This window comes from Oncorhynchus nerka, linkage group LG21 (assembly GCF_034236695.1).
Source record: "Oncorhynchus nerka isolate Pitt River linkage group LG21, Oner_Uvic_2.0, whole genome shotgun sequence".
Taxonomy (NCBI): Eukaryota; Metazoa; Chordata; class Actinopteri; order Salmoniformes; family Salmonidae; genus Oncorhynchus; species Oncorhynchus nerka.
Genome location: NC_088416.1, coordinates 33,094,070 through 33,112,951, shown reverse-complemented (window position 1 = coordinate 33,112,951; position 18,882 = coordinate 33,094,070). Strand labels below are relative to the sequence as shown.

Sequence of the window (18,882 nt, the reverse complement as noted above, 5' to 3'; positions counted from 1 at the left end):
TAATTCACAATTGGTGATGACATAATTATGCATGGTTTGCTTCCCCTCCCCCTTTCTCCCTATCATACTTTACTTCATTTATTTAATCTGTTATATGTGTGAAATTAGTTTCGGTTTAGGTTCAGTTTTGAGGCAATTATTGATGTGATTATCAACTGGGACAGCGCCTTCAACTGTCGAGAGAAGCAGTGGAGCAGGCCCCACTGTCGGGAGAAGGAGTGGAGCAGGCCCCACTGTCGGGAGAAGGAGTGGAGCAGGCCCCACTGTCGGGAGAAGGAATGGAGCAGGCCCCACTGTCGGGAGAAGGAGTGGAGCAGGCCCCACTGGGTTATTTGCGAAAAGTCAAGGACTGAGGGGGGCATGACTTAAATGGCAGAGTAATAAATACAATGAATGAGCAGTGACAATGACTGCTTTAGCAGTTCTAGTGTTAAGGAGTCCTATTTGTGTTGTTGTGGTCTGCCCTTTCTCTGACACACCTCCCTGGTCCAAACCACCTTACCAAAGAAACAGTCAAGGCTTTCATTGGCTTCAGTTGATAATGAAAGAGAGAAACAGTGTATTCAAACAAGGATTTCTGGGATCCAGTGGCCATATGACTCCATAACAATGCCCTGTGGTCCAATCACACGGTTATGTCACCACAATACATGCTGTAACCGGTCCCATGGTTCCACCACTTTGGCCCCACATAGACATCCATATAATAGAGGTATTAAACGGGGGATATGAACAGTGGGTTATTGAGTCAGTGCGGCCCCAAAGGAGGAGAGGAGAACAGGATAGGGCTCTCTCTTTCAGCATCCAGCCAAACCAGAGGGACAGAGACTTTGATGAGCCTGCCCTCCTTTGTGTTTCTAAGGGGAATTGAAACAAGCACACTGACCCGGGGCTTAGCAGCCGCAGGGCAGAGGGGGGGGGGGGGGGGGGGAGTGAGAGATGCTGAAGCAGAGTATCTGTAACAGGATGAGAATAATGAAGTTCACGTAAGGGAGAGGTATTCTTCCTCTACCTGTCTCTATATCTCTGTCTCTCTCCTGTCTTTGTCCCCAGCATGGCCCCTCTACCAGGGCTCAGTCTTCTGAGTCATCGCTCTGTGCTTGGCAACTGAGCCCCAAAAATCCCTCTCTCTGTCTCCCTCTCTCGCTCTAAGTGACTTCTTGTTAGATGCGTGCCTTATTTACTAAAGTGAGTGGTGAGGCAAACTGATGATCAAATCACTGTCACTATCTGAAGCAGTCTTGCATTGTTATTTTGGGTTACTATAGATAAATGGTGTGATTGTGACAGAGGTCATTGTGAGATGGTGTGGTTGTGGTATGGTTCTGGTTTGGCTGATGAGCAGGTATGCCATGGAAAGACAGGGGTTATGGGTTTGCGTTAGTTAGTTAGTTACCAAACCATTTTGCATGTGGGCATGTGTGGATGCCCACTTCCCCTTGCCTTGTGTGTGTGTGTGAACTTTCCATGCTGTACATTCCCAGAAGAGCTCTGACATTCCCACTAATATTACTAAAGTTTAACTTGTCTACTTTTGTATTTATTTGAACCTTTATTTAACTAGGCAAGTCAGTTAAGAACAAATTCTTGTTTTCAATGACGGCCTAGGAACAGTGGGTTAACTGCCTTGTTCACTACCAGGATATTTGAGTGTGTGTGTGTGTGTCTGCGTGTGTATGTGCAGCTGGAATCGAGTGTGAATTCTCCAAATTTCCCCCTGGCACCTCAGTGAGTTCATGTGATGTGGGATGTTGAGCAGACTAGCTACGGTGGATCACTGTTACACTGCCATTGACATAATATACTGTCCTGGCATCTGGTCCTGCTGGCTCCATCCATGGCTCTGCCTCGTAGAAACCTTTTCACCCTGGAGTTAACAGCCTTTGTAATCGTGAATCTGTACTAAAGTAGTACTGTGTTGTTCCTCTCTGGTTCAGGTTGCTGCTGAAAGCGGGCATCGACATCAACAGGGCCACTAAGGCTGGCACTGCCCTGCACGAGGCTGCCCTCTACGGCAAGACGGAGGTGGTCAGACAGCTGCTAGAGGTAAGACACCTGGAGGGACATCAACCTAACTTTAACTAGTCTGATTCAATCACTATTCTACCACATTCAACTAACAGTTGGTAACATGTTATCCAATGTAAGTGAAGTGTTTTATTGAATAGGCTGTACAATACTTTGCCGTTGACTGCATTAGACTTGAGAACATTGTGTTGAATGTGCTGCTGTGTTTCAGTGCACATCTGATTGACATTAACGTTGTGTGTGGTTTTGACAGGCTGGTATAGACGTGAACATCCGTAACACGTACAACCAGACAGCCCTGGACATGGTGAACCAGTTCACCACCTCCCACGCCAGCAAGGACATTAAGCAGCTGCTACGAGGTGAACAGCACCAGTCATCACTGGAATGCACTGGGACAGGAGATGGTTGTTAACACATGAAGACATTATCCCATGAAGTATCATTCTTTGGCAGTCTTTATCTCTCGTTCTGTTTTCCGCCTGCTTTATTGTCCTTGAACCAGGGCTCTACAGTGCTACCATTTTACTCACAAACTGAAAAAGTCAAGTATGAGTTTTGATTTATAGCGTATAAATTGCTGCTGTAGTTATTTTCTAAGTATGTTGGCTGTTTTAGAAGTGTGTAGCCATAGAGTCTACTTGAGTGACTTTGTCCTTGTGTTTCTTGGCCATGGATATAATTTTGTTCACATGCTAGGTTGTTTTTATGTTAGCTTGTTTGAGCTCGCTCAACTCAACTGCTAGTGAAGAGACACGGGAGAATCTCATCTCTCCCAGACAGACATGCCAGTCTCACTGTTACCCTTAAAGGGGCAGCTGAACATTTTTGTCTCCCCTAAGTGGCTAAAATATTTGACGGTACATTGTACTTGCTTGAGCATGGAACACCACAAAAACATTTTATTCAAACTTTCACTTTTGGTAATATCTTATAAAAACGATCTTCCTCAAATACTTTTATTGTGTTCCTAAATGTATTTGTGTGTTAAATGTTTTTATTTAGCCGCAAAAATGGAAAAAAAATGTCAGCATAGATTCCTGCTAGCAGATTTATTTATTTGTGCTTTTGTGTAGTGAAGCGACTCTTGCATTCTTTTGCAGTTTGAGTTCTGCAGGACAGTGTGTTCAGAGGTGTGTGTGTTGGGAGAGGAGACAGACTGAGACAGAGCCAGTGCAGACGTTCCTATAGCGAGAGAGGCCCAGAGGAGAGACTGAGGGATATGAAATGCTCTAAGCTGTAATTCACCAAGCAGCTGTTTTTAACCTCATGGAGTACAGGTTACATAACCCTATCAGCTCACACACACTCTCACGTGCGCACACACACAACCAAAAGACTAGGTGTGTGGGTGCGTGTGTGTGTGCGACCTATGCGTTTGTTTGTGTGTGATTGTTGCGTGCCACCCCTATGTACGTGCGCATGCTAGAGGCCTGGTTCTTTGATCTGGTTCTCGCAGCCTGGGAACTCAGGCCATAATGAGCACTTGTGTTCCTCAGTCAGCAGACTGCTGCTTCAAACATGGAGGCTGTGGAGAGAGACTTCCTGTTATTCTCTGTGTTCAGAGAAGAGTGAATAACAGATGAATAGAACACAATCAGCCACCACACCTCCTCGTCATGGATTAATTATTGATGTGTACCAACCAGTCAGAAGCTGAATACAGCACTGACTGACTCTGCTCTCTGATGTCACTACATTCCATACCAGTGCCGGATGTGACTAATTAAGAAACAACAGGCATTGGGATTGTAGCGGCGTCTGGATATATCCCCTTAAGGTGATTTGAAAGTGGTGTACATGTCAGTATGTATCAATCATTGGGCTGTATTTTCTTCCTGCTTTCATACATACCAATTCCCTGAACTAACTTTGTGTGTGTTTCTCTTTCTCCTCTCTCTCTCTTTATCTCTGTCCCACTCTCTCTCTTTCTCCCCTCTCTCTGTTCCACTCTCTTTCTTTCTGCCCCACTCTCTCTCTGTCCCCTTCTCTCTTTTCCACTCTCTCTGTCCCACTCTCTCTCTTTCCCTCTCTGTCCCACTCTCTCTCTTTCTCCCCTCTCTCTGTTCCACTCTCTTTCTCTCTTCTCTCTTTCCCTTCTCTCTGTTCCACTCTCTCTTTTTCTCTCTGCCCCACTCTCTCTCTTTCCTGTTCCCTCTCTCTGTCCCTCTCTGTTCTCTCTCTTTCTCCCCTCTCTCTGTCCACTCTTTCTGTCTCACTTTCTCTTTCCCTCTCTCTGTCCCACTCTCTCTTTCTAAAAATCCCCTCTCTCTGTCCCACTCTCTCTCTTTCTCCCTCTCTCTGTCCCTCTCTCTTTCTCCCCTCTCTCTGTTCCACTCCCTCTCTTTCTCCCCTCTCTCTGTCCCACTCTCTCTCTTTCTCCCCTCTCTCTGTCCCACTCTCTCTCTTTCTCCCCTCTCTCTGTTCCACTCTCTCTCTTTCTCCCCTCTGTTCCACTCTCTCTCTTTCTCCCCTCTCTATGTCCCACTCTCTCTCTTTCTCCCCTCTCTCTGTTCCACTCTCTCTTTCTCCCCTCTCTCTGTTCCACTCTCTCTCTTTCTCCCCTCTCTCTGTTCCACTCTCTCTCTTTCTCCCCTCTCTCTGTCCCACTCTCTCTCTTTTTCCCCTCTCTCTGTCCCACTCTGTCCCACTCTCTCTCTTTCTCCCCTCTCTCTGTTCCACTCTCTCTTTCTCTCTGCCCCACTCTCTCTCTTTCCCCCTCTCTCTGTTCCACTCTCTCTTTCTCCCTCTCTCTGTCCCACTCTGTCCCACTCTCTCTCTTTCTCCCTCTCTCTGTTCCACTCTCTCTCTTTCTCCCCTCTCTCTGTTCCACTCTCTCTTTCTCTCTGCCCCACTCTCTCTCTTTCCCCCTCTCTCTGTCTCACTCTTTCTCTTTCTCCCCTCTCTCTGTCCCACTCTCTCTTTCTCCCCTCTCTCTGTCCACTCTCTCTCTTTCTCCTCTCTCTGTCCCCCTCTCTCTTTCTCCCTCTCTCTGTTCCACTCTCTCTCTTTCTCCCCTCTCTCTGTCCCACTCTCTCTCATTCTCCCCTCTCTCTGTCCCCTCTCTCTCTTTCTCCCTCTCTCTGTTCCACTCTCTCTCTTTCTCCCCTCTGTTCCACTCTCTCTCTTTCTCCCCTCTCTATGTCCCACTCTCTCTTTCTCCCTCTCTCTGTTCCACTCTCTCTCTTTCTCCCCTCTCTCTGTTCCCTCTCTCTCTTTCTCCCCTCTCTCTGTCCTTCTCTCTTTTCCCTCTCTCTGTCCCACTCTCTCTCTTTCTCCACTCTCTCTGTCCCTCTCTTTCTCCCCTCTCTCTGTTCCCTCTCTCTCTATTTCTCCCTCTCTCTGCCCCACTCTCTCTCTTTCCCCCTCTCTCTGTTCCACTCTCTCTTTCTCCCCTCTCTCTGTCCCCTCTCTCTCTTTCTCCCTCTCTCTGTTCCCTCTCTCTATTTCTCCTCTCTCTGTTCCACTCTCTCTTTCTCTCTGCCCCACTCTCTCTCTTTCCCCCTCTCTCTGTCCCACTCTCTCTCTTTCTCCCCTCTCTCTGTCTCACTCTTTCTCTTTCTCCCCTCTCTCTGTCCCACTCTCTCTCTCTTTCTCCCCTCTCTCTGTCCCACTCTCTCTCTTTCTCCCCTCTCTCTGTCCCTCTCTCTTTCTCCCTCTCTCTGTTCCACTCTCTCTCTTTCTCCCTCTCCCTGTTCCACTCTCTCTCTTTCTCCCCTCTGTTCCACTCTCTCTCTCTTTCTCCCCTCTCTATGTCCCACTCTCTCTCTTTCTCCCCTCTCTCTGTTCCACTCTCTCTCTTTCTCCCCTCTCTCTGTTCCACTCTCTCTCTTTCTCCCCTCTCTCTGTTCCACTCTCTCTCTTTCTCCCCTCTCTCTGTCCCACTCTCTCTCTTTCTCTCCTCTCTCTGTCCCACTCTCTCTCTTTCTCCCCTCTCTCTGTTCCTCTCTCTCTCTTTCTCCCCTCTCTCTGTTCCACTCTCTCTCTTTCTCCCCTCTCTCTGTCCCTCTCTCTTTCTCCCCTCTCTCTGTTCCACTCTCTCTATTTCTCCCCTCTCTCTGTCCCACTCTCTCTCTTTCTCCCCTCTCTCTGTCCCACTCTCTCTCTTTCTCCCCTCTCTCTGTCCCACTCTCTCTCTTTCTCCCCTCTCTCTGTCCCACTCTCTCTCTTTCTCCCCTCTCTCTGTCCCACTCTCTCTTTCTCCCCTCTCTCTGTTCCACTCTCTCTCTCTTTCTCCCCTCTCTCTGTTCCACTCTCTCTATTTCTCCCCTCTCTCTGTCCCACTCTCTCTCTTTCTCCCCTCTCTCTGTTCCACTCTCTTTCTCTCTGCCCCACTCTCTCTCTTTCCCCTTCTCTCTGTTCCACTCTCTCTTTCTCCCCTCTCTCTGTCCCACTCTGTCCCACTCTCTCTCTCTTTCTCCCCTCTCTCTGTTCCACTCTCTCTCTTTCTCCCCTCTCTCTGTTCCACTCTCTCTTTCTCTCTGCCCCACTCTCTCTCTTTCCCCCTCTCTCTGTCCCACTCTCTCTCTTTCTCCCCTCTCTCTGTCTCACTCTTTCTCTTTCTCCCTCTCTCTGTCCCACTCTCTCTTTCTCCCCTCTCTCTGTCCCACTCTCTCTCTTTCTCCCCTCTCTCTGTCCCTCTCTCTTTCTCCCCTCTCTCTGTTCCACTCCTCTCTTTCTCCCCTCTCTCTGTCCCACTCTCTCTCTTTTCTCCCTCTCTCTGTCCCACTCTCTCTCTTTCTCCCCTCTCTCTGTTCCACTCTCTCTCTTTCTCCCCTCTGTTCCACTCTCTCTCTTTCTCCCCTCTCTATGTCCCACTCTCTCTCTTTCTCCCCTCTCTCTGTTCCACTCTCTCTTTCTCCCTCTCTCTGTTCCACTCTCTCTCTTTCTCCCCTCTCTCTGTTTCCACTCTTTCTCCCCTCTCTCTGTCCCTCTCTCTCTTTTCCCCCTCTCTCTGTCCCACTCTGTCCCACTCTCTCTCTTTCTCCCCTCTCTCTGTTCCCTCTCTCTTTCTCTCTGCCCCACTCTCTCTCTTTCCCCCTCTCTCTGTTCCACTCTCTCTTTCTCCCCTCTCTCTGTCCCACTCTCTCTCTTTCTCCCTCTCTCTGTTCCACTCTCTCTCTTTCTCCCCTCTCTCTGTTCCACTCTCTCTTTCTCTCTGCCCCACTCTCTCTCTTTCCCCCTCTCTCTGTCCCACTCTCTCTCTTTCTCCCCTCTCTCTGTCTCACTCTTTCTCTTTCTCCCCTCTCTCTGTCCCACTCTCTCTTTCTCCCCTCTCTCTGTCCCACTCTCTCTCTTTCTCCCCTCTCTCTGTCCCTCTCTCTTTCTCCCCTCTCTCTGTTCCACTCTCTCTCTTTCTCCCCTCTCTCTGTCCCACTCTCTCTCATTCTCCCCTCTCTCTGTCCCTCTCTCTCTTTCTCCCCTCTCTCTGTTCCACTCTCTCTCTTTCTCCCCTCTGTTCCACTCTCTCTCTTTCTCCCCTCTCTATGTCCCACTCTCTCTTTCTCCCCTCTCTCTGTTCCACTCTCTCTCTTTCTCCCCTCTCTCTGTTCCACTCTCTCTCTTTCTCCCCTCTCTCTGTCCCTCTCTCTTTCTCCCCTCTCTCTGTCCCACTCTCTCTCTTTCTCCACTCTCTCTGTCCCTCTCTCTTTCTCCCCTCTCTCTGTTCCACTCTCTCTCTATTTCTCCCCTCTCTCTGCCCCACTCTCTCTCTTTCCCCCTCTCTCTGTTCCACTCTCTCTTTCTCCCCTCTCTCTGTCCCACTCTCTCTCTTTCTCCCCTCTCTCTGTTCCACTCTCTCTATTTCTCCCCTCTCTCTGTTCCACTCTCTCTTTCTCTCTGCCCCACTCTCTCTCTTTCCCCCTCTCTCTGTCCCACTCTCTCTCTTTCTCCCTCTCTCTGTCTCACTCTTTCTCTTTCTCCCCTCTCTCTGTCCCCTCTCTCTCTTTCTCCCCTCTCTATGTCCCACTCTCTCTCTTTCTCCCCTCTCTCTGTTCCACTCTCTCTTTCTCCCCTCTCTCTGTTCCACTCTCTCTCTTTCTCCCCTCTCCTGTTCCCTCTCTCTTTTCCCCTCTCTCTGTCCCACTCTCTCTCTTTTTCCCTCTCTCTGTCCCACTCTGTCCCACTCTCTCTCTTTCTCCCCTCTCTCTGTTCCACTCTCTCTTTCTCTCTGCCCCACTCTCTCTCTTTCCCCCTCTCTCTGTTCCACTCTCTCTTTCTCCCCTCTCTCTGTCCCACTCTCTCTCTTTCTCCCCTCTCTCTGTTCCACTCTCTCTCTTTCTCCCCTCTCTCTGTTCCACTCTCTCTTTCTCTCTGCCCCACTCTCTCTCTTTCCCCCTCTCTCTGTCCCACTCTCTCTCTTTCTCCCTCTCTCTGTCTCACTCTTTCTCTTTCTCCCCTCTCTCTGTCCCACTCTCTCTTTCTCCCCTCTCTCTGTCCCCTCTCTCTCTTTCTCCCTCTCTCTGTCCCTCTCTCTTTCTCCCTCTCTCTGTTCCACTCTCTCTCTTTCTCCCCTCTCTCTGTCCCACTCTCTCTCATTCTCCCCTCTCTCTGTCCCACTCTCTCTCTTTCTCCCCTCTCTCTGTTCCACTCTCTCTCTTTCTCCCCTCTGTTCCACTCTCTCTCTTTCTCCCCTCTCTATGTCCCACTCTCTCTTTCTCCCCTCTCTCTGTTCCACTCTCTCTCTTTCTCCCCTCTCTCTGTTCCACTCTCTCTCTTTCTCCCCTCTCTCTGTCCCTCTCTCTTTCTCCCCTCTCTCTGTCCCACTCTCTCTCTTTCTCCACTCTCTCTGTCCCTCTCTCTTTCTCCACTCTCTCTGTTCCACTCTCTCTCTATTTCTCCCTCTCTCTGCCCCCTCTCTCTCTTTCCCCCTCTCTCTGTTCCACTCTCTCTTTCTCCCCTCTCTCTGTCCCACTCTCTCTCTTTCTCCCCTCTCTCTGTTCCACTCTCTCTATTTCTCCCCTCTCTCTGTTCCTCTCTCTTTCTCTCTGCCCCACTCTCTCTCTTTCCCCCTCTCTCTGTCCCACTCTCTCTCTTTCTCCCCTCTCTCTGTCTCACTCTTTCTCTTTCTCCCCTCTCTCTGTCCCACTCTCTCTCTTTCTCCCCTCTCTCTGTCCCACTCTCTCTCTTTCTCCCTCTCTCTGTCCCTCTCTCTTTCTCCCCTCTCTCTGTTCCCTCTCTCTCTTTCTCCCTCTCTCTGTCCCACTCTCTCTCTTTCTCCCCTCTCTCTGTCCCACTCTCTCTCTTTCTCCCTCTCTCTCTGTTCCACTCTCTCTCTTTCTCCCCTCTGTTCCACTCTCTCTCTCTTTCTCCCCTCTCTATGTCCCACTCTCTCTCTTTCTCCCCTCTCTCTGTTCCACTCTCTCTCTTTCTCCCCTCTCTCTGTTCCCACTCTCTCTTTCTCCCCTCTCTCTGTCCCTCTCTCTTTCTCCCCTCTCTCTGTTCCCTCTCTCTCTCTTTCTCCCCTCTCTCTCTGTTCCACTCTCTCTATTTCTCCCCTCTCTCTGTCCCTCTCTCTCTTTCTCCCCTCTCTCTGTCCCACTCTCTCTCTTTCTCCCTCTCTCTGTCCCACTCTCTCTCTTTCTCCCCTTTCTCTGTCCCACTCTCTCTCTTTCTCCCCTCTCTCTGTCCCACTCTCTCTTTCTCCCCTCTCTCTGTTCCACTCTCTCTCTCTTTCTCCCCTCTCTCTGTTCCACTCTCTCTATTTCTCCCCTCTCTCTGTCCCACTCTCTCTCTTTCTCCCCTCTCTCTGTCCCACTCTCTCTCTTTCTCCCCTCTCTCTGTCCCACTCTCTCTCTTTCTCCCCTCTCTCTGTCCCACTCTCTCTCTTTCTCCCCTCTCTCTGTCCCACTCTCTCTTTCTCCCCTCTCTCTGTTCCACTCGCTCTCTTTCTCCCCTCTCTCTGTCCCACTCTCTCTCTTTCTCCCCTCTCTCTATCCCACTCTCTCTCTTTCTCCACTCTCTCTGTCTTTCTCACACACAGATGCTACAGGGGTCCTGCAGGTGAGAGCTCTGAAAGACTACTGGAACATCCATGACCCCACTGCTCTCAACATCCGGGCCGGGGATGTCATCATGGTAGGCTGCAGGAACACACACACACACACAACCCTCTATTTGCTGTCTGTAACTCCTCAGATGTGCCTCAGCTGGCATTGCAGTGTTGTTCCCTGGACACTGGACTGTTTAAAACCACCAACCGTTTGAAAACCCCATGTTGTCTGTTAGGACAGGTGTGTTTTCCCTGTGAACTGTCAGGCTCATCCTCTCTAACAGGTGTTTTGGTAGCTATAGGAAGATTTAGAAACCACTGGACTATAGGAAGGTTTGAAAACCACTGGACTATAGGACAGTTTGAAAACCACTGGACTGTAGGAAGGTTTGAAAACCACTGGACTATAGGACAGTTTGAAAACCACTGGACTGTAGGACGGTTTGAAAACCACTGGACTGTAGGAAGGTTTGAAAACCACTGGACTGTAGGAAGGGAAACCACTGGTTTGAAAAACCACTGGACTATAGGAAGGTTTGGAAACCACTGGACTATAGGAAGGTTTGGAAACCGCTGGACTATAGGAAGGTTTAAAAACCACTGGACTATAGGAAGGTTTGGAAACCACTGGACTATAGGAAGGTTTGGAAACCGCTGGACTATAGGAAGGTTTGAAAACCACTGGACTGTAGGACGGTTTGAAAACCACTGGACTATAGGAAGGTTTAAAACCACTGGTTTGAAAACCACTGGACTATAGGACGGTTTGGTTTAGGAAGGTTTGAAACCACTGGACTATAGGAAGGTTTGGAAACCACTGGACTATAGGAAGGTTTGAAAACCACTGGACTATAGGAAGGTTTGAAAACCACTGGACTGTAGGAAGGTTTGGAAACCACTGGACTATAGGAAGGTTTGGAAACCACTGGACTATAGGAAGGTTTGGAAACCACTGGACTATAGGAAGGTTTGGAAACCACTGGACTATAGGAAGGTTTGAAAACCACTGGACTATAGGAAGGTTTGAAAACCACTGGACTATAGGAAGGTTTGAAAACCACTGGACTATAGGAAGGTTTGAAACCACTGGACTATAGGAAGGTTTGGAAACCACTGGACTATAGGAGGGAAACCACTGGACTATAGGAAGGTTTGAAAACCACTTTATAGGAAGGAAAACCACTGGACTATAGGAAGGTTTGGAAACCACTGGACTATAGGAAGGTTTGAAAACCACTGGACTATAGGAAGGTTTGGAAACCACTGGACTATAGGACCGTTTGAAAACCACTGGACTATAGGAAGGTTTGGAATCCACTGGACTACAGGATGGTTTGGAAACCACTGGACTGTAGGATGGTTTGGAAACCACTGGACTGTAGGAAGGTTTGAAATCCACTGGACTGTAGGAAGGTTTGGAATCCACTGGACTACAGGAAGGTTTGGAAACCGCTGGACTGTAGGACGGTAAACAAACAACCCATGAGTCCATGAATGGGGTCTACTTGACGTGATCAACTTACCATCAGTTGCACAGTCCTTGCACAGTCTTCACATTTTACTGCCTTAAAATGTTGTCTCAAAAGGGATTACATTTGATTTTGTTCCTACCGATCAACACAACCTACCGTAATTGCTGGACTATTAAGCGCACCTGAATATAAACCGCACCCACTGAATTATAAAAAAAGATGTATTTTGTACATAAATAAGCCGCACATGTCTATAAGCCGCAGGTGCCTACCGGTACATTGAAACAAATGAACTTTACACAGCCTTTAAACGAAACACGGCTTGTAACAAAAATTAAACAGTGGCCTACCAAGAAAGTCATTGGTCACTATCTTCCTCCTCCTGTGCACTGAAACCACTGAAGTCATCTCCTTCGGTGTCGGAGTTGAATAGCCTCAGAATTGCTTCATCCGATGTTGGATCGTTTTCATTGTCGCTCTCGTCACTTTCATCCGGAGGCAAATTACCCCGCTGAGCTCATGCTGCCCCTTCAACACGCAGCAGTCCAGCCTTTCGAAACCCGTTGATGATAGTGGATTTTTTGACAATGCTCCACGCTGTCAGGACCCACTGGCAGACTTGACCATAAGTTGCTCTTCACATGCGGCCCGTTTTAGTGAAGGATTTCTCCCCAATTGTCATCCAAGCCTCCCACTGAACAAGGAGCGCCACCTTAAATGCACAATTTACACTGATGTCGAGTGGCTGCAAATACTTTGGGCCATCTGCTTTTCTTCCCTCTGAAAGCTGTTGTCTTTTTACACTGAGTCAGTTCCTCACGCTGCTGTTTCCATGTCTTATCATCGACTCATTAAGGCCAAGCTCCCGTGCAGCAGCTCTATTTCCTTTTCCAACAGCCAGATCGATCACCTTCAACTTGAAAGCTGCATCATATGCATTTCTCCGTGTCTTTGCCATGATGAGGGTGACAAAATGACTACCGTAATCAGAATGATGGGAAGTTTGAGCACGCTCGATTTACGTCACATTATGTGACGGTGCTCAGTTTTTTGGCAGCATGAATCTTGTGAAAGCGGGAAAAATCCATAAATTAGCCGCGTCATTGTATAAACCGCGAGGTTCAAAGCGTGGGAATAAAGTAGCGGCTTATAGTCCGGAAATTACGGTACTCCACATTCCCAAAGTTAAATAAAAATTATAGAACATTTAAAAAAAAACATTTTTTAAAGATGTCTTGATTGTGTGTCTTTACGCCCCAGAGTTAATACTTAATTGTAAGGCAGCAAAATGTGTAGACTGTGACAGGATGTAGAGACCATCACTAGGCACTGTACTGAACCTGACGTACATGTCATCTATCAGTTCACTGTACTGAACCTGATGTACATGTCATCTATCAGTTAACTGTACTGAACCTGATGTACATGTCAACTATCAGTTAACTGTACTGAACCTGATGTACATGTCATCTATCAGTTCACTGTACTGAACCTGACGTACATGTCATCTATCAGTTCACTGTACTGAACCTGATGTACATGTCATCTATCAGTTCACTGTACTGAACCTGATGTACATGTCATCCATCAGTTCACTGTACTGAACCTGATGTACATGTCATCTATCAGTTAACTGTACTGAACCTGATGTACATGTCATCTATCAGTTCACTGTACTGAACCTGATGTACATGTCATCTATCAGTTCACTGTATTGAACCTGATGTACATGTCATCTATCAGTTCACTGTACTGAACCTGATGTACATGTCATCTATCAGTTCATTGTACTGAACCTGATGTACATGTCATCTATCAGTTCACTGTACTGAACCTGATGTACATGTCATCTATCAGTTCACTGTACTGAACCTGACGTACATGTCATCTATCAGTTAACTGTACTGAACCTGACGTACATGTCATCTATCAGTTAACTGTACTGAACCTGACGTACATGTCATCTATCAGTTAACTGTACTGAACCTGACGTACATGTCATCTATCAGTTCACTGTACTGAACCTGACGTACATGTCATCTATCAGTTAACTGTACTGAACCTGACGTACATGTCATCTATCAGTTAACTGTACTGAACCTGACGTACATGTCATCTATCAGTTCACTGTACTGAACCTGACGTACATGTCATCTATCAGTTCACTGTACTGAACCTGATGTACATGTCATCTATCAGTTAACTGTACTGAACCTGACGTACATGTCATCTATCAGTTCACTGTACTGAACCTGATGTACATGTCATCTATCAGTTCACTGTACTGAACCTGACGTACATGTCATCTATCAGTTCACTGTACTGAACCTGATGTACATGTCATCTATCAGTTCACTGTACTGAACCTGATGTACATGTCATCTATCAGTTAACTGTACTGAACCTGATGTACATGTCATCTATCAGTTCATTGTACTGAACCTGACGTACATGTCATCTATCAGTTCACTGTACTGAACCTGATGTACATGTCATCTATCAGTTCACTGTACTGAACCTGACGTACATGTCATCTATCAGTTCACTACTGAACCTGATGTACATGTCATCTATCAGTTCACTGTACTGAACCTGATGTACATGTCATCTATCAGTTCACTGTACTGAACCTGACGTACATGTCATCTATCAGTTCACTGTACTGAACCTGATGTACATGTCATCTATCAGTTCACTGTACTGAACCTGATGTACATGTCATCTATCAGTTAACTGTACTGAACCTGATGTACATGTCATCTATCAGTTCATTGTACTGAACCTGACGTACATGTCATCTATCAGTTCACTGTACTGAACCTGATGTACATGTCATCTATCAGTTCACTGTACTGAACCTGATGTACATGTCATCTATCAGTTCACTGTACTGAACCTGACGTACATGTCATCTATCAGTTCACTGTACTGAACCTGATGTACATGTCATCTATCAGTTCACTGTACTGAACCTGATGTACATGTCATCTATCAGTTAACTGTACTGAACCTGATGTACATGTCAACTATCAGTTCAAGGTCCAGTAGGTCCTTAGGGGTAAAGTGCACAACTTCACTATCCATATTCCTGAGGGGGAACTAGTTTATAAGGAGAGAGTATATATCTGAAGGGTGGCTCTCTTTGAGCCCAGAGAGAGAGAGACGGGTAGGGACAGGCCCTGGTATTCATCCATCACTCCCACTCAGAAATGACTCTACTACTAGTACTGTCTCACACACACACACACATCGTCATCGTCTCATGAACCCTGGCCTGTTTTACTTCTTGGGAGTGTGTCGGCCTATTCTGCTGCTGTGGGGGTTGCTTCAATACCAGAGAGAAACAATTCATTAACCTTGCCCTCAGGCCATCCACCTCTCCCATCAACTAGCCTTTCCACACCTCACACACACATGTACATGTTAGATACTGGGCAAAAGGTTAGCTGACATCTTAGTGGGGACCGGTGCCGAACCAAAACGCAAAAAGTGGTCGGGCAGAGCAAGGCGGGTGAAGAGGATTGGACAGGCTGATAGCGATGTTGTGTTTCCGTAAGTGGATGAATTGGTCTAATTTAGCATGTAGGGTAAATTGGTTCTAATTGAGCGAGGCGTCGGAGCCTGCAGGGTTTTTATCATTGAAAACAATGCATTGTAAAATAAATCCTACGCATGTGTGCCTTTAGCGAATTTAGGCCTTTAGAAAAACATGTTTTGCCAACTTGGACAGGTCAGTAAATTTCAATGTATTTTTCTATTGCTGTCAAACCTGCTCATTCAGTACATGCTATTTCCCCCTCTACCCACATCTTTTACCAGACACACAACCCAACACCCCTGTTCTCCCCTATACCCTCAGCCCCCTAACCCTAATGTCCCTTGGCTTGTATCCTCTGACTAAGGCTGATAAATTAGGGAGCAGAGACAATGGCCTGGGTTTTAGCAGCTCACGTGGACAAATGGAACATGATCAGAAACACATGACTACTGTCATCATCTGTTTATGTGCTTGACCTTTTGGTTCTCTCTCTCGGTTTGTTATTGTACTACAGTTGATCTCAGGGCTGTGGCGCTGCTTTTGTACCACCCTCCCAACTTATGTAAAACATCTTTGACATTATGAAAACAAACCATACAGAGACATAGATACACAGATGAAGTTGTTAACACGTAGAATGTGTTTCAAGTTGGAACATGTACGTTCTGTCATTGTCCCAGAACTGCACACTTCAGGTCAGGTACACTCCTACACACACGTACATAAACAGTGGAAATAACACCACGTTGTTATAGAATCTCACAGACCTACCTGCCTCAATATGGAGAGACACTGGGTAGTAATAGCCATCTGATTGGTTTAGACCCGTCTTAATGTTTGTTTTGATTGGCTGCCTGGCAGGTCCTAGAGCAGCACATGGACGGGCGCTGGAAGGGGCACATCCACGACAGCCAGAGGGGCACCGACCGGGTGGGCTACTTCCCCCCGAACATTGTAGAGGTCATCAGCAGACGCTCAGGTCAGTCACACACGCACACGCACACACACACACACACACACACACCAACACACACCCTATAAGTTCAGTGTAATCATTAGCCATTCCCCACTCCCATCTGAAAGCAATGGGCAAAGAGAGAGAGCCCTCTGACATTTGCCTCTTTCATTGCGTAACCGTGGCACCCGCAGCAAACGGAGGATTCGTAGCTTGTTGAGTCAGCTGCCGGCATGTCGTAACATCAACACACAGACACACACACTCACTCACACACACACTCACACACTAATTCACTCATCTCCCAGACATGTCAGCACACTCACAATGCAGGATTAAGTCAGAAATGGAAAGGGAAATGGCTTGGAACTGCAGGAGTCATCTGCTATTGTACATTATGTAAAAACTCCCACCCTTACCCACGCAGTCTACCTCTATTACCGGTTAGATTAACAGAAGGTGTCAGTTACCTACCTAACACCACAGAAGAAGATAATCCGCCCCACACCACCTCTTTGATGTGCACTAGAGGGAGAAATCCCTGAGTGAATAGGTTGGCGTGGTGACACTCATGGAGCAGCTTTGACAGAACAGGGAGCAACTCAGCACTGCAGTCAGTGAAAAATGACAGGTTTCTGTCTTCTCTGCAAGTCTGTCACCACAACAAAAGATCAGGGGAACGGGAGACCCATCTTAAATTGTCCCTCTGCACCTACTGTACCTTCAGAAAGTACTCACACCCCGTTACTTTTTCCACATTTTGTTGTTACAGCCTGAATTTTAAAAGTATTACATTGAAATGTTGTGTCACTGATCTACACACAATACCCCATAATGTCAAAGTGGAATTTTGTTTTTAGAAATCTTTACAAATTCATAGAAAATGAAAAGTTGAAATGTTTTCAACCCCTTTGTTATGGCAAGCCTAAATACGTACAGGAGTAAAAAGGTGCTTAACAAGTCAATAAGTTGCATGGACTCACTCTGTGTTCAATAATAGTGTTAACATGACTTTTATTATCTGTAAGGTCCCTCAGCCAAGTAGTGAATATCAAGCACAGATCCAACCACAAAGACCAGGGAGGTTTTCCTGTGCCTCGCAAAGAAGAGAACCTAATGGTAGTTGGGTGTTAAAAATAAAAGCAGACATTGAGTGACCTAGTTACAGTTGTGACTTAAATTGTCTTGACAATCTATGGCAAGGTATGACAATGGCTGTCTAGGCAATGATCAACAACCAACTTGACAGAGCTTGAAGAAGTTTATATTTATATTGCAAATATTGTACAATCCAGGTGTGTAAAGCTCTTAGAGACTTACCCAGAAAGACTCACAGCTGTAATCACTGACAAAGACATTTCTAACATGTATTGGCTCAGGGGTGTGAATATTTATGGAAATTAGATCATTCTGTATTTCATTTTCAATACATTTACAAAAATGTACTACAAAAAAAATATATATACCGGTATATTCTTTTCACTTTGTCATTATGGGGTATTGTGTATAGATGGGTGAGATTTAAAAAAAATCTATTGAATACATTTTGAATTTAGGCTGTGCCTCAACAAAATGTGGAATAAGTCAAGGGGTATGAATACTTCCTGAAGGAACTGTTTCTCCCTTGGCTCCACATACACACACACACACACACACTGATAGGTTGTATCGCTACACATCACTGCATTGGAAGAGCAGTGGTGGCCCCTCTTCATGACAGGTTGGCCCCTCCAGAGAACACCCCATTTCCCAGACTGCCTTGGTTGGACTAATCCCTCATGCTTCCAATCCATCCCTTCCTCCTCCTCTTCCCTCAGCATCTCTCCATCCATACCATGTAATGTCCACCTCTAACCATCAGCTTGCTTTAACCTCCTCTCTGTCTGTGTCCTACCTGTTTGACCCTGTAGGGGGCACCCTGTCCCGGCACGCCTCTCTGCCCACCCAGCGCCACCAGCTCCTCTCCAGAGCCCCCCTCTCCTCCAGCCTGAGCTCAGCCCCCCAGACCGACGACTCCTACACACTGTACACCCCCAACAATCCCCACCTGGCCCTCCCCCACACCATCGGCCTCAGCGCCAACCCAGGTATATACACACACACCCTTATACATGCACTCAGAGGACAGACGCACATTGAAACCTGTATACGGTACTCAGCCCCCTAACCAGCCAGACAACTCCCCCACCACTGTGAACCGTGGTGAGGCCACAAGGACACCTATGTTCGCCCCCTCTAAACCCCTCTCATGCTCAGGCCCAGCCAATCCCCAGTGCTGCTCCGTGGACCATGGTACCCCCATGGCCCAACAGTGTTGTTATGTCTGATAGGTCGGCCTCCCAGCAGCCTCTCTCAGCCTGGTTGTCCCAAGGAGGACATCTGGGTGCTCAGGAACTCACACACCACTGGTAAGAGTCCCTCCACTGTCCCCCCATGACAATAGCTGGCTGTCTCTGTCCCCTGTTCCCATGCTCTACCTTTGTCATGTGCCAGCTTCAAACTGAGCTTCCCATAGCTCCTGCTGCTCTCCCTGCTGCCACAAGATGGGACCACCAGGAAACCTCTGTTCCAGTGACCAAAAAAAAGTGACAATTTCGACAGTCTACAGGACACTGCAAGCTTAATGGGTGCCCTGTGTACTCCGCTGTAGGAATTTTCCATTGTGGATGACCTTTCATCTGTCCTACTGCAGGACTGTAGTTGTAGTTTACCCCTATAGATCTGTAGTTCTGTACCCTTGGCTGCTGTTGCTCTATGCCTGCAGCTCCGCTCCACCATGCAACCATCTCCCTTGGCTTCGTATGGCAGCAAATGACGTCCTGTCCTGGCCTGTGCCACCCCCCCTGATCTGTGATGACTTGGCTGGCTCAGTGACAGGGTCCACAGCCCCAACCTCTGC

General features: G+C 47.4%; 1 protein-coding gene across 7 annotated transcripts in view; it reads left to right on the top strand.

The window, feature by feature from the left end:
- LOC115110910 (caskin-2-like) overlaps positions 1-18,882 on the top strand; it is a 147,811-nt gene that overhangs the window by 122,316 nt on the left and 6,613 nt on the right. For 2 of the 7 annotated variants that reach the window (XM_065006635.1, XM_065006634.1), the window contains exons 8-13: positions 1,938-2,046; positions 2,282-2,390; positions 10,010-10,104; positions 15,890-16,007; positions 17,894-18,070; positions 18,314-18,391. In XM_065006635.1, coding sequence (XP_064862707.1) covers positions 1,938-2,046; positions 2,282-2,390; positions 10,010-10,104; positions 15,890-16,007; positions 17,894-18,070; positions 18,314-18,391 — 686 coding nt within the window. The remainder of the gene's footprint in view (positions 1-1,937; positions 2,047-2,281; positions 2,391-10,009; positions 10,105-15,889; positions 16,008-17,893; positions 18,071-18,313; positions 18,392-18,882) is intronic. The other 5 variants (XM_065006638.1, XM_065006637.1, XM_065006640.1 and 2 more) reach the window with 3 other exon arrangements.